At 42.6% G+C, this 13,541-nt stretch overlaps 3 protein-coding genes and 1 long non-coding RNA gene across 9 annotated transcripts; 1 reads left to right on the forward strand and 3 right to left on the reverse strand.

The window, feature by feature from the left end:
* Positions 1 to 959: 959 nt before the first annotated feature.
* On the reverse strand, positions 960 to 9,859 carry vib (phosphatidylinositol transfer protein vib). Of its 6 annotated transcripts, none has more exons than XM_015182874.2 (10): positions 9,707 to 9,859; positions 9,192 to 9,242; positions 2,743 to 2,773; positions 2,547 to 2,658; positions 2,314 to 2,465; positions 2,119 to 2,196; positions 1,797 to 1,877; positions 1,487 to 1,596; positions 1,249 to 1,428; positions 960 to 1,175 (listed from the first exon to the last, which is right to left on the reverse strand). In XM_015182874.2, the coding sequence occupies exons 2-10, from the start codon at positions 9,206 to 9,208 to the stop codon at positions 1,037 to 1,039; spliced, it is 900 nt and encodes a 299-aa protein (XP_015038360.1). In that variant the 5' UTR covers positions 9,209 to 9,242; positions 9,707 to 9,859; the 3' UTR covers positions 960 to 1,036. The 6 variants fall into 6 exon arrangements, with proteins under 6 accessions (XP_015038360.1, XP_015038359.1, XP_015038362.1 ...); XM_015182873.2 differs by having other exon boundaries at positions 9,688 to 9,857; XM_015182876.2 differs by lacking the exon at positions 9,707 to 9,859 and adding an exon at positions 9,440 to 9,592.
* LOC117183235 (uncharacterized) lies at positions 7,386 to 9,806 on the forward strand. The gene is made up of 2 exons (XR_004468367.1): positions 7,386 to 8,133; positions 8,197 to 9,806. It is a non-coding gene; the product is annotated as an uncharacterized lncRNA (long non-coding RNA).
* A 414-nt stretch (positions 9,860 to 10,273) lies between the features above and the next one.
* LOC4803243 (ABC transporter F family member 4) lies at positions 10,274 to 12,386 on the reverse strand. Its single transcript, XM_001359979.4, has one exon. The coding sequence runs from the start codon at positions 12,287 to 12,289 to the stop codon at positions 10,427 to 10,429; it is 1,863 nt and encodes a 620-aa protein (XP_001360016.3). The 5' UTR covers positions 12,290 to 12,386; the 3' UTR covers positions 10,274 to 10,426.
* On the reverse strand, positions 12,364 to 13,286 carry LOC4803244 (uncharacterized). The gene has a single exon (XM_001359980.4). It carries the CDS (start codon positions 13,217 to 13,219, stop codon positions 12,392 to 12,394), a length of 828 nt encoding a protein of 275 aa, XP_001360017.4. The 5' UTR covers positions 13,220 to 13,286; the 3' UTR covers positions 12,364 to 12,391.
* Between the last annotated feature and the right edge of the window lie 255 nt (positions 13,287 to 13,541).

Here is a 13,541-nt window from a genome sequence, read left to right on the forward strand (position 1 = left end):
TTTCTTTTTTTTTTTAGTATAATTTTAGGCATTTTTATCGAGTAGATATTGGCAGTTTTCTAGTGTTTGTTTATGCTCGAAGAAAACTATTGGCTATCACGATCCTTCTTAAGTCCTTCAACCCAATGAAAGGCAAGTGGTTTGCCCCACAACCACCAGCGAGCCTCCAGCTACCCCGCCTACTCCGCAGATTGTTACATTGACTTTTGAAATGCAAATCAAATGCAGACCGCAGGATGCATAAACCATGAATGCAAATAAACCCTGCACTGCACTGCATGGAATGCTCATATCTATCTGTTGAGATGCCTCAACAATCTGTTCTCCGTCTGTCTCTCCCTACTTCTATAGAAATCACATGTTCAAAATGCTCTGCGAACCCGCCTCCAGGCATTCCCCTGGACTCCCCTCCCTCCCGTCCCTTTCGATTCTCATTTATTCGTTCATTTCGAATGTGTGGTGTGGTGGCTTTTGTGTGTTTAACTTTTTACATTAATCTGTCATTTGGTTTTATTTCAAAATTTATACAAAATGCAACTTAAATCAATTTCCATTTTGAATTCCATTACAAGGAGCAGGAAAAACGAATCGGGATGCGGGATCCCTTCCGTGAATACATTTTACATGCGACCGCAGGTTTTGAGGGGGGATTTTCCTGCAATTTCTGGTTTCTGGAATTGGTTTTTCTTTTTTGTTTGTTGTCGGGTGCGCTACTATTATGTAACTAAACTTTTATTTCTTACTCGTACTTTCTTGTCATACACTTGGTGTTCTTTTTTGTGGTGTTGATGCCGCCGCGCCTTCAAAATTGCTTTCATTTCGTTAATGCTTTTGCTTTTCGATTTTCGATTTTCAGTTTTGGTGTTTTTTGTTTTTGTTTTTGTTTTTGTTTTTCTTTGTTTTTATAACGTAAATTTATTTATGCAATTTGTATCTCCATTTTGTTGTTTTGCTTTGCCTTTTAGTTTTTTGTTGTTTTACTCCTTTTTACAATACACATTTTATATAATTTGTTTTACAATTTTCTACAATATATTTAATCGGCATCCGCACGCATGCCCCGCACTTCGCCCACCTGCCGCGCCTTGTCCAGCTCCTCCTTGACCTTCTCCTCGATGGCGCGAATGTCCTCCATTGTTAGACCGTACCAGCGATCAGTAGAACAGAAAACTTGGCTATAAATATAGCAGAGGCACAAGATTCGATTAATTAAGAGCTTAAGAGTGCTCCCTTTTGGGTGTCATTTACCGATGGAAGTTTGTGAAGAGGCGTCGCTCTGACTTTTGTATGAAATTCTCTACTCTTGTCTGCAGGCCGAACCATTTGAATTCGCATGTCACCAGCTTGTAGCAGGTCATCACGGGATCCACACGCTTTTTCCAATCGGCACCGAGCAGGGGCCCACGTCCCGTCTTCTTTGACTGGTAGCTGGCAAGGGGAAAAGCCATTTAAAATCAGTTTATGGGCATATAGATTGAGGTCTTACGTGGTGGGATCCTCTTCGGGCTTAAAGTCTGCAGGCAATATCGGATCATTGGCAATGTCGATGTGCACTACTTCGCGTGCTTTCAGCTTATCCGGCGTCAGCTCGTGCACCTGCAACACACAGTAGGAATAGATCAAAGGGGAAACAGATCACAAACAGAACAGAGACCTTAAGACAATTTCATTCAAGACATTGAAAGCGATTCTATATATGTCTAGCGAGTGACATGCACATGGATAAGCAAAAATAACGAAACAAAAATGTAGCAAAATATAGAATTTAAAGGCCACGGCCAACCGCACACACTCACATTCGGTAGATCGCCAAGGTCATTGTCGAAATGATTTGATTCGATATGCATAAGAAAGTTTTTGTCCATATAACCAGGATTCTTATTAACAGAAGAACAGAACAGTTGTACAGAGATCAAAAACCATAAGCCATAAACCATAAAAGCCAAAACCAAGCCAAAGGAAAACGTTAGTGGGGAAACACACACACAAGCAAATTGCATGGACGATCGATTGATTGATTGATATTAGTCGATATATGGCGATAAATGAGATTTTAAATGAAAAGGAGAAAAGGAGGAACACAAATTAGTGGCATTTTGTCAGGGATCCATGACTTACATTCTCTGAATCGCCCGCATCGCCGACGTGCAGCGTGTCGATGATTATTTTAAAGGCATCTTTCATGAATTTGGGATTCTAGAAATTCGATAAATCAAAACAACAGATTTTTGTCATAAATCTAATGATCACCCTCCCCCCCCCCCACGCTTTTCCCACATCCCCCATTGATGATAGACCCCTTAGTCCATTTACCGTGATAATTGTTCGACAATAGGGATATGCATTCCATGCCTCCTCGTGGATCTCCAGAGAGCCCTTGGGTGCCAATAGTCTTATGTACGCTGGAACTTTTGATTGCAGATGATAGATCTTATATGTATATTGACCGGAAGTGTATTTGCCACCTGCAGGAAACACACAAGAAAACAAACAAGGATTATTATACGGATCATCGGTAGAATAAACAGGATTAAGTGGCTCCTCACCGAGCAGTGGAAAGTTGTCGAAGGGCTCGTTCTTTAATACCTCAATGCCCTCGCCACCGCCTGTGTTCTCCTTCGACGCCTCGGCCACTGAGAACAATTGTGCAACTTGATACTGACAAAAAAAAGAAGAAGAGAAGAAAAGAAAAGTTTCATTAACTCTGAGCGGCTTGCGGGTCTCCTCCTTCTCCTCTCTTACCTCTTCCACAGTCAATGGCAAAGTCACGCGGCTGCAAGGAGAAATATCAACGAGAGAGAGAGAGAAAGAGAGGGCATAAGCGAATGAAGGCATAAAAGGTAACATTACAAGATTTTAATTAAGTTTTATATATGTATATATCGTGTGTACGTGTATATAACATTTTTTTAATTAAATGCAGGCCCTGTGCATAAAAGGACATTCCGATACTCTACTGAAGGATGGGAAGGGTTACTTGGGGGTTTGACACAAGCCACAAAAGTATTTGCTCAGGAAATCTTAGAAATAACTTTATTTAATGGCCACAAGACCACAGACCACACGCCACTTAGCCGCAACTACTTTATTTTCTGAAGATACAGATACATATGCATATGTATGTACGTAAGATAAGCACTTTGATGGGGCAAACACTCTAGCTGATAATTGCCACACTTTCAAGCGCCACTCGGGCGTATACGTATCTGCCGCAAAGTTGAGATTCGTTTCGACTCGTTTCGTTCCACCTGCAGCATAATTTAAATTCTCGCATTTTAATTAAAAGCCGACACATAAATATGCATTGACCGAAAATAGCCAGCGACAAAAGTGCCGCCCCAAAAGCTTTTCCCATTTGCATGTGGCAGCCTCCAAAACGTGCAACACACACACACATTCGTCCTCTAATTACCAAAAAAAAAAAACATTGAAAAAAGGGTTGCAGATGGGGCTGCAGGAAGTGTGCTGTGGGTCCTTAGCATAATTATGCCACAGCCTTGAAACTTTTTTCGCATTGCCTGACTTTTGTTGCGGCTGTTGGTGGTGCCACATGCCGCAGCAGTGTCGTTCGGGGAGGGGGACGGACGCGGGACAATTTAATTGCACACAAATTTTAGCCAGAAAATATTTACCAGAGGCAACACGCAGCCGCTCAACGAAGTGGATATGCACTTTCCTTTCTTTGGATTACCCCTAATGTAACCTGAACATTCCAAGAGCTACAGCAAATCCCGAGAAATGGTTCCAAAATCCCACCAAAACCTTCCATTTAAACATGATTGGCAATGCTCCCCAAAGAGGAAGTTCACGTTTTGGCCACATTTTGCGCAAGTTATTTTCCAAGAAACTGCAATCTAGGAGCCCAAGTCACGGGGAAAATGAAACGTTTGCACAGGTAGTAATAAAGGGTTAAATTGCTCCCCTGGTGATAATGCAGGATGGCGGCAGGAAGCCAAGCGACGTTCGGCATGCCACATCAAGGTGCAAAGCAAAGCTTTTCCTTGGCCATAAAGCACCACACGGCACCGTCTTGGCCCCATCCCAAGTTTATGAGCTGTCATTTTGGTCTTGTTGTTGTTGTTGTTGCTGCCTTTAACCCCCCACAACGAAACACACAAAACACGAGGAACAATCAAACTGAGAAGCTGGGAACTTTGGTGCTTTGTTTGACGAGGAGACTGCTGTCGGCCGCTGCTGCTTCCAGACGCAATTAACCCTTTGGCCCTTCTGTTGACACTTGTAATGATGTGTTTCCTAATTGCCATCCGAATAGAGCAACTGGTGGGCGTGGTCGCCCAGAAAAGTTGCCTCAAACTATGCATCCCCCCTCGCCCCCTAGAAGGTTAAAGTTCGCTGTGTGCTGTCCCTGCCCCTGCCCCCTTTTTATTCAGTGTTTAACTTGTGACTTAGCTCATGCCAGGGATTCCCCATCAAGGGGGAAAGAGCTAGGGCTTAAGGTAAATTAAAACCTCCTTTTAATGCCACCTCTTAATTGTTAATGAAGTTATTCGCGAGTACAAAACTAATTAGAAAAGGCAAATAAATTGCAGGTCGAGTTTTTCGAAGGTGCCGCCGACTGTTAAAACCTCTCTTAAAGATGTTATTCAAGTTAAAGAGTTCATAGTTCAAAACCCCACTTTTAATCAATATTTATTGAACACACACAAAAAATATGAATTTCCCTTGAGAGATTCCCTCGATTTCAAGGCTCTTGGTTCATTTATTTATTCTTTAATTAAAGTTCAAAGTTATTGACAGTTCAATTATCCATAACATTTATGTGGTTTTGTTGTTTCGTTGTTTTTCTTCTTTAAATATTCCTTCCTAATCCTTCAATTACTCTGAACAAAACTGGTACTCGAAACTTTTTTTTTCATCAAATTTCATCGTTTAATCAATTCAAATTGTAAAAGTTTTCGTCGCACAAATAAATTGGCAATAAAAAATTATTTCTCCTGTGTATATTTGTCTTTCTTTTTGGAAAGTTTTCTTTCGAGAAGAAGAAACTCATAAAATCCGAAAAATCAAAAACAAGAAGAAAATATTAAGGCCCCCAAAAGAACTAACAAAAACCCAAATAGTTTGTGACAAAAGTTTGTGTCCCAACCAGATACAGATAGAGATACAGATACATATATGCGAGTAAATAAATTTCCAGAGGGGTCTGCCAAGGGGCGGGGTCCTAAGGGAGCGAAAGAAATAATAGAAACAACATATCTATGTACAAACTGGGTCAAAAATATCCCAATTCGAAAGATCAAACGATAGGAGACACGCCAAAGTCCTCCAATTCCCATGCACTGGGAGAAAAAACAGTGACACCCAAAGAAAATAATTCCAATGGCCAGAGGCGTTAATGCACTGTTTTCTGTATTTCTCTCAGTGCATGTGCGAGTGACACACAATGAAAGCAATAAAGAAATTATGCAAAAACAAAACAACACGAAACAAAGTACAAAAGAAATCGCCACATATGCGATGAGCTAAAGCAGAGGAGGAGGCGGGGCTACAAGGGCCTGGGGTTTGCTTAAGGACTGTCGCCGGCGAGAATAAGAGAAGACAGACAGAAAGAAAGAAAGAGTGAATAAATAAAAGTCAACCGAGTCACGAAACAAACAATAACAGCAGCAGAGAGCAGCGGGGGAGGAAGAGTGCTCTCTTAATGAGACCAAAGTTGCCGAAAGAAAAAACCCTCAAGGGGGTCTCGCGCTCTCCCTCTCTGCCTCTCTTCCCCTGTGGCCAAGCACAAGCAGGGAAATTGTTTGCTTTTGTTGGCATAATTGAAAATGGAAAGTGAATGTGTGAGTGGGACAGATTGAGTTTGACTCGAGCTGCGAGAGAGAGAGAGAGACGGGTCAGAGGGGGGGAAAAGGTGGGAGAGAGCTTCTGGCCATGGCTCTTGCGGTCGCTTCGTGGGCGGCCGCCACACTCGGACGACAATTGAAGGCTGAACTGAAGCACAGTAATAATTGATTTACTTCGCAGTAAAAGATGTCATGGGGAGAGATTGTAAGCGGGAGAATGGCTGGTGGCAAGGGGAGAGGTTGTATCCCACATATATGATATATGTATAATGAAGGTTGGTTTTTCTTTCAAGGGTATGATTCATTGAATCGATGAAAAAATCAAGTTAAAGCTAAAGGGAAGAAAAAAAGGCCATCAATGGAAGGCTGGAGACAAGAGTTTCCTTAGGATATCCATTCAGAAATACCACTAAAATCGAAAGACAGAATGTCGAACAATATCTTCCCTACAAGAAAACACTTTCCAATCCATAAACCACATCAAATATACTCTCCAAAACTCTGCCTTCTCTTCTTGTGGGTAAGGGTCAAAGTCATAAGCACCCCCTGTGAAAACCTACAATTAAACTTAACCCAAAAAAACCCCACGATTGCCTTGGGATTAACCTTGTCTAACAGTCGTCGTTTTTTGTTTTTTTTGTGTCTCTACGGGGCCCGCATATGGCATTAGGCCATCTGATCTACCATCAGTCACACTCAATTACCAACAATTTGTGGAGTACAATACATTCGAGTCGTGTAATGATAACACACAGACACATAGAGGCCTAAACGGCTACAAACGGGTCACAAACGTTTCCGTGTTATCTTATCAGAGAGAACGAAACGAGTACATGGAAAATACAAATGGCGGAACTGAAATTAGAGCTCGTGCCATTTTCAAATTGATTGGAGAGTGGAGAGAAGGCAGAGGGGGGCCGACCCCAAGATATGTCTGGGACACAAAGTACGCCTGTACGGGGGGGCTGTAAAAGTCACGCCAGAGTCACTCCAGAGTCACGCCAGAGTAATGTCATGCTGACATTGAAAACCAGTTTCAGCTTTTAGAGATCAAAGTTGAAAGAATTAGAAAGAGAGAGAGACCACAAATAGAATACAGTGAAATCTATTTATCCAAAAGAGATAGAGAGAGAAAGAGAGATGTGAGAAATCAAATATGATATTCAATAACTAAATAACGAACAATTAGCGAAGCTTTTTCTCTACCCTTTTATGTGAAATTAAACCCAAAGAATGATTGATGATTATTTTTGCAAAAACTTAATCCCTTAAATTCCTCCTCGTCATAAATACCAAAGAAATATTTACAAATATTGATTTACCACAAATGATATCCTATCCGAAATGTAATCCTATAGCTACGAACCGCACTGTAGTGCACTCTATGAGAGGAGCATGCGATTTTTATTATAAATGCACTTCCCATTCGACTATCAATAAAACCGTACTCCCTCCCCCACTTGTCGGCACTTAAAGTATTAATTTGTTGAAGAGGGAGAGAGATGTTTATCCGCGGAATTGCAGATGCCACACAAACATACAACATTTAAGCATGCCATGCCACATTTAAAGTGCAGGTTATTTGGTTTATGGCTTTCGCGTTGATTGTACAATATTTTCACCGCTCCGCTGCTTTCGATTCATTTTTGCCATTCGTCCCGGAGGCAATTTCAAATTGTTTATCAGCCTGCAGTCATCATACTATACTTGGGAATACGTGTGTACACGCATACGTACATACTTATATATTTCGTGCATTTTTCATTTCCTATTTAATGAAGGCGTTGAAATTTTCAGCAACCAAATGGTTGCTTTACACTTCAGCGAGAGCCAAAAATCTGGCCATAAAAACATTTTTTGCAAATATGCAAATGTGTTCTGTGGGTTTACGGATAGGTTATTGGCGAAAAGTTCAATATTTGCGCAGCCCATAGGATACAGTTTTTGGTAAAATTCGGCCCCATATAAGTTTTCCCCACAGGTCGTCGGTCCCTACAAGATTTTGATACGACTTACAAAAATAATCCCTTTATCAATTTGCTTTACAATCTCTCCCGATTGATGTAAGTGATTGTAAGAGCTGCGATGTATTTAAATTGATAATGGATCTGTAAGGGTTAACCTTCTAACGTGTCCTCAAATGGTTACAATATTCCTTAACCTTCACGTGGCATCTGCTGGCAGAAGAGGCAAAATCAATTATACAATAAATTGAGGAATTCAATTTGCAGCCTTTTTGGCAATTTCCGTTCATAAATTAAAACGAATAAGAATGCCCGAACAAGAGTTACGACTAAGGGATGCCCTGCAATCACTGCAGCACAAAAAGGTATATTATTTCCATGCGCTAGTACATTTTTTACGGCTCCACTATCTCCTTCCAAGCATATAGAAATAAGCTGATAATATATAAAGTAGAACAATGTACTGTAGTGCACTTGGCTTTTACATACCACCTCTGGTGACAAAGATACACGTCTATTCCCCCCAAATACCCATCATGAATATCAATGTCAGAGAGCGAGAGTGTGGGAGAAAAAGAGAGACACAGAGGGACGGCCAGCTGGAGTGTGAGAGCCAGAGCGGAGGCAACTGATTTCCAGGCAGAGACGTGAATAATTTGCAAAGAGAATCTTTATGGCGTTTATAGCATTGATTGGAGGCACATTTATCAAATTTTCTGATTGAGGGACATTTGTATACCGATCCCGAACCCAAAAACTAAGAACCCTATGTGCTATAGACCGTAGTTTATGCAACAAACCAATAAAATCTTATCGACCATTTATTTTACAACTTGTTTGATTAAAGCATTGGTAACGCAAAAGAGAGGTGGAAGCGGGGGAGAGAAAGAGCGAGAGTGAGTCACTGCTCCGCCAACAATAATGCGAAATTGACAACGTGGCACCGGTGGCAGTGGCGGCGGCGTCAGCGGCGCTTAAACAAATTGAAAGTCGGATTCCACATGAATTTCACAGAAATTCAATGAGAAATATGGTTGAAGCCGAGAGAGGCCAATAAGTGAAAAGACGCTTACGTAGCCTCCAACTTGAAACTCATTACGTCACCTGGACAAGAGAGTAGCTAGCCCAAGAGAGAGAGAGAATGCGAGAGTGAGAGAGCGTGGCAGACAGCTAGCTCTGATAAGAAAAACATATTTTTGCGGTAAAATAAATGCACAAGAAAAAAAACAGAAAAGCAAAACCAACAGCAACAACAAAGACTGACACGCGACAATGACGAGAGACACAGAGAGAGGGGGAGGGAGAGAGCGGGAGCGAGCACAAAATCGATTTGTCACAAAGTATTTTGCGGCTTTGCTTGTGTCATTTCAATATTTCAACTGGAAGATTTATGCATAAATTAGGTACTGAAATTAATACTCACAATTCTTTGATCTGCATTTTTTCCAAATTTGTATTTCACTTTTCGAAAACGCTGAGAGGGAGGGAGAGAGGAGAGAGAGAGCACAGAAATAAATTAAATTTGCATTTCTCTCTTTTCCATACATATTCAATTGGAACTATAAATAAATGCACTTGCACTCAAAGAGCAGCGCAGCCTTCAAACACGCATTTTATTCTATATTTAATTTATCTTAGCAACAAAACGGTTGCCTTGTGAGGGGTACACACCAGAAGAGGGTGCTCTTTTGTTTGGCTGCCAAAAAACTACAACATTTACTTTTCATTCACTTTTCAATACAATTTAAACGAGCGGCGTTTCAATTTCATTTAAGTTGGTTTTTTCTTGATTTTTTTAAAAAACACGAGTCATATGCCCCCACACACACGCTGACACACAACACGCACGCACACAAACACACACAGTCGCAAATCAGTTGGTTTTGCGGCAAAATTTATTCATCAAAATGCAGACGTACAATATAACTGTTTAGATACCGTGTTTGCCTAATCGCCGGAAAAACGTTGCGCGTCCGTACTATTAGTTATGTGTATTTTGTTGTTTTTGTTGTTGTCAAAATCATCAAATCCGCCCGCTGAGAAATTGCTGTGAAAAAACTTTGGGCTGAAAAGCACTACACGGTAACTACACATTTGCTACGTTTTGCTACATGATGGGAGGAAAAAGAGGGTATGGATAGCAGGCAAAACGGCCCAGAAAAGGCTTCGCATGTAAGGTAAAATACACCCCTTTCCCGAATATACCTTGAATCAAAAAACCGATTTTGTCTTCAAGGTAAATTGTTCATCAAAACACGGCGGGGTGAGGTTCGTACGAACCTTGCAATTTCCCTTGGCTGTTTTTGCCTGTGTCCATACCCTTTTTTATAGGCTATTCAAAATTAAGACTCATATTTTCGTTGCGGAGAGAGCAGCAGTGCGACGGTCTGACCCTCAGAAATATACCATAAATATACCGATGAAAAACTTAACCCACTTAACACTCCCTCTATTTTAACCGCGCAAAATAATTCTGACTAGTTTCTGCAATCGTTGGACCCTATGCAAGTTTTTATACCCTACGTTGTCAGAGAAGCTTTTTTCGATTTTAATGAAAAATACTATAATTTCAATAGCTTAAATATAAATTTTCCTGTTGTAGGATGGATAATGATGCGAAAATTCCCAAGGCTGGTCGTTTAAAACGATATTCCCATTTCAATAGAAAAGTGGTTCGTCTGTTGTATCGTGTTGTTCAATAGTGCTTAAGTCCTCGAAGTATGGATTGAATTCAGTCAATTCTGGAAGAAATTCCTCTTCTACTGGTGGCTCCTCACCTACCGGATGCCCTGGAGTTGTTGTTCCTGTCACCTTCTTTGTTTTCGGACTCTCGGTCACCTTTCGCTTTTTTGGTTTCGGTGGGACTTCAGTGGGTTCGTTGGTTTTTTTTGGAGGGTGCGTCTCTATCTTTTGGTTCGTACCTTCCGTCACCTTTTGTTTTTTCGGAGTCCTTGTCGGTTTCTTTTGCTTCGAACTTGGTTTGACCTTCGGTTTTTTCCGGGCGGCCCGAGTAGTCGTCTCGTTCTCGTCTTCTTCCTCATCCTCCCAATCTTCCTCTTCTTCTGGGGTCACCGTCCCTGGATTTCTTTTCTGACTTTTTGTCACCGTTGCTTTTTTCGGATTCACTTTCTTTTGTTTCTGAGTTGACCGAGCTGTCGAATCTCTTGTGACATTTCTCTCTGGACGTTCCGTGACTTTCTTTTTATTCGGGCGCACCGTCAGTTTCTTTCCTTTCGGACTTGCCGTCACTTTCTTTTCTTTCGGGCTTTTGGGCGCCTTGTTTTTATTGGGTTTCTCTGTCTCATCTTCCTGATTATCGATCTCTTCATCTTCATCATCTTCTTCCTCCTCTTCCTCCGTATTCTCATCATCCTCTTCTTTAGAGTGCTGCGTGACTTTCTTTCTTTTCGGAACCGCCGTCACTTTCTTACTTTTCGGATTGGCTGTCACTTTCTGTTTTACTCGTTTCCGAGTAGTGGTCTCTTTTTCGTTTTCTTCCTCCGCATCGTCATCGTCTTCATCATCGTCATCGTCATCCTCCTCTTCCTGCTTTTTCGGACTTTCTGTAATTTTCTTGGCTTTCTTCGGTTTCTGAACGGCTTTGGTGGTCTTTCGGATATGCGGACGTGGAGCCCTTGGCTTAAACGGGAGCCTTCTAGATTCAGAGAAGTCCCTCGTCTGCGAATCTACCCGCATACGAAGCGAGAATTTGACGTTTCCCTTGCCGGGGATCTTCTCATCAACGGGCATGTTCTTCGCCCAGACCACACACTTGATACTGACCTCCTGGTTCTGGGGCATTTCCGTTAGCTTGAGGGCTACCATGCGCGTGACTCCCTTCATGTTGTTGGAGGCATCGTAGTAGGGACCCGGAATGTAGACAATTGTGGGCGACGCACCCTTCGTCACCTTACAAGTCAGCCAGATCCTGCTCTTGCCGCCATACTTGCCCAATATGTCGTCGAGTTCGTCGGGCGCACTGGATGGCAGATCATCGACGCTGTCGTACGTTTTGGGCGTAAAGCCGTACACTTTATTTATTTTGACGAAGACGCAGGGAGTTTTTGCTGTACCGTATCCCCAGAGCGTATCCGGGTTGCACTCGTGGAAGAACGTAGCCGCATCGGCCGACAGGTTTTTCAGGGCATTGTCGATGGTGTCGGCTATCGGGTAGATTTTCTTCTCCAGATGAGTGTACCAGGATATTGTGGAGGTGTTGCTGGGCACAACGGACAGTCCCGGCGCTCCCTTCATCCACCTGGGATGATCCTTGGGTATAATCGCGTAGTGGAATATAATCAACCACGTTGCCACGAGGAAGAAAATCAAGAAGTATAGAAGGAGGTAGAAGCCAACGATCCTGAACCACGCCCAGGCCGTACGGCCAAACAATTGATTGTTGTCCAGGTCCAAGACCTTCTTTTGCCAGGGAATATCCCGCTTCTTGCGCGTTACCTCCTCTTGGCGGAAACGCTTTCGCACTTTGTAGTGCCCCGCAGGGATCATCAGGTCCTCGGGCATTGTTCAGAGAGTTACAGTGTTTTTCTTGTTTGCTGTTTCTTAAATATGAATTTATAGATAGAACGTGTATGGCAGGCAGCATATATGTATGCCTACTATCAATCAATTATCATGCATGTCTATTTCATCGTATAGAACGTCAAGTGTTTCAATGTGGGCGTTCGGATCCACTCTGTACATCACAAACTTCACGGTGGCATAGTCCAATGGGATGTTCCTAGCCCACACAGAGCACGTGACGTGGACATGCTTGTTCGGCGGAAGATTGTGAAACTTTACCCCAATGACCCGACGAAAGCCTGGCTCCTCATGGGTAACCCGCTCAGTCTCATTTTCCGGGGTATCTGGATCGACATAAAAGTTTTCTCTGGTGAACAGGCCATCGGCATCGTAGTACATTTCGGGGACAAACGAGAGTGTCGTCTCTACATTCTTGGTCACGAAATCGCAAGATGCCCAAATCTTATTCGAGCGTCTCTCGGGTGCGGTCTCCATCATATAGTGGCGCAAAGCCGAGGGCGCCGCATCGGGCAGGGAGCGGCGTTCGCTGTAGGTATCGGCCTCAAAGTTGAGGGCAAGGTTCAGCTTTAGTAGTACGCAGGGAGTATTCGACAGATAGCCCCAGGCGTGATCCAAATTGCATCCCCTTAAGCGGTGTTCTCCCCTAAAGCCGTATTTGCTCACGAGATGATCAATCTGCTTCTGGAGGGTGTACGATGACTGCTCCTCAATCTCGCCCCACATAATCACCTTCTCCAGGCCGACAATGCGTCCCAGAGGGGCTATGATCAGGCTGGGAGGCTTCGAAACGGTCGGCTGCTCGGCATTCATTCGAAATTGCTGCAGAATCATCGCAAAAATAAACACAAAAATACAGAGGCACAAGCTGAACGCGAGGCCGTACAACATCAATTTGATAAAGCGGCACATGGTGCGGGATGTCTTCTGTATCTTTTAGGCAAAGTGTTCTTTGAATGATTGTCCAGGGCTTGCTTGTAAAAATTTGAATTTGAAGCTTAAAATAAAACCGCTATCGATAGCGATATCGTAGATGACCAAAAAAACGCGTTAGCGTATGTTAGTGGTCATGTATCGATTGTACTATCTATCGATGGGGTCATTAAAACTTAGACACTATCTATCTTAAGCCTAAAAACAAGGAGATCTATCTACAATCTATCTACAGATTGCGCAACCCCTCTTTCCGTTGACACCAACACCTATCGAAAAATGAACACACTTGCGTTGCATG

This window comes from Drosophila pseudoobscura, chromosome 2 (genome assembly GCF_009870125.1).
Source record: "Drosophila pseudoobscura strain MV-25-SWS-2005 chromosome 2, UCI_Dpse_MV25, whole genome shotgun sequence".
In the NCBI taxonomy this organism is placed as follows: Eukaryota; Metazoa; Arthropoda; class Insecta; order Diptera; family Drosophilidae; genus Drosophila; species Drosophila pseudoobscura.

Bases quoted from the DNA above. Each gene is read 5' to 3' on its own strand.
- vib (XM_015182874.2), bottom strand. The intron at 1,878-2,118 runs GTAAGTCATGGA...TCTGTTAATAAG, and splicing joins ATGCGGGCGATTCAGAGAAT to AATCCTGGTTATATGGACAA. The intron at 1,176-1,248 runs GTAAATGACACC...CTATATTTATAG, and splicing joins CTCTTCACAAACTTCCATCG to CCAAGTTTTCTGTTCTACTG.
- LOC4803243 (XM_001359979.4), bottom strand. From the start codon at position 12,289: ATGCCCGAGGACCTGATGATCCCTGCGGGGCACTACAAAGTGCGAAAG.
- LOC4803244 (XM_001359980.4), bottom strand. From the start codon at position 13,219: ATGTGCCGCTTTATCAAATTGATGTTGTACGGCCTCGCGTTCAGCTTG.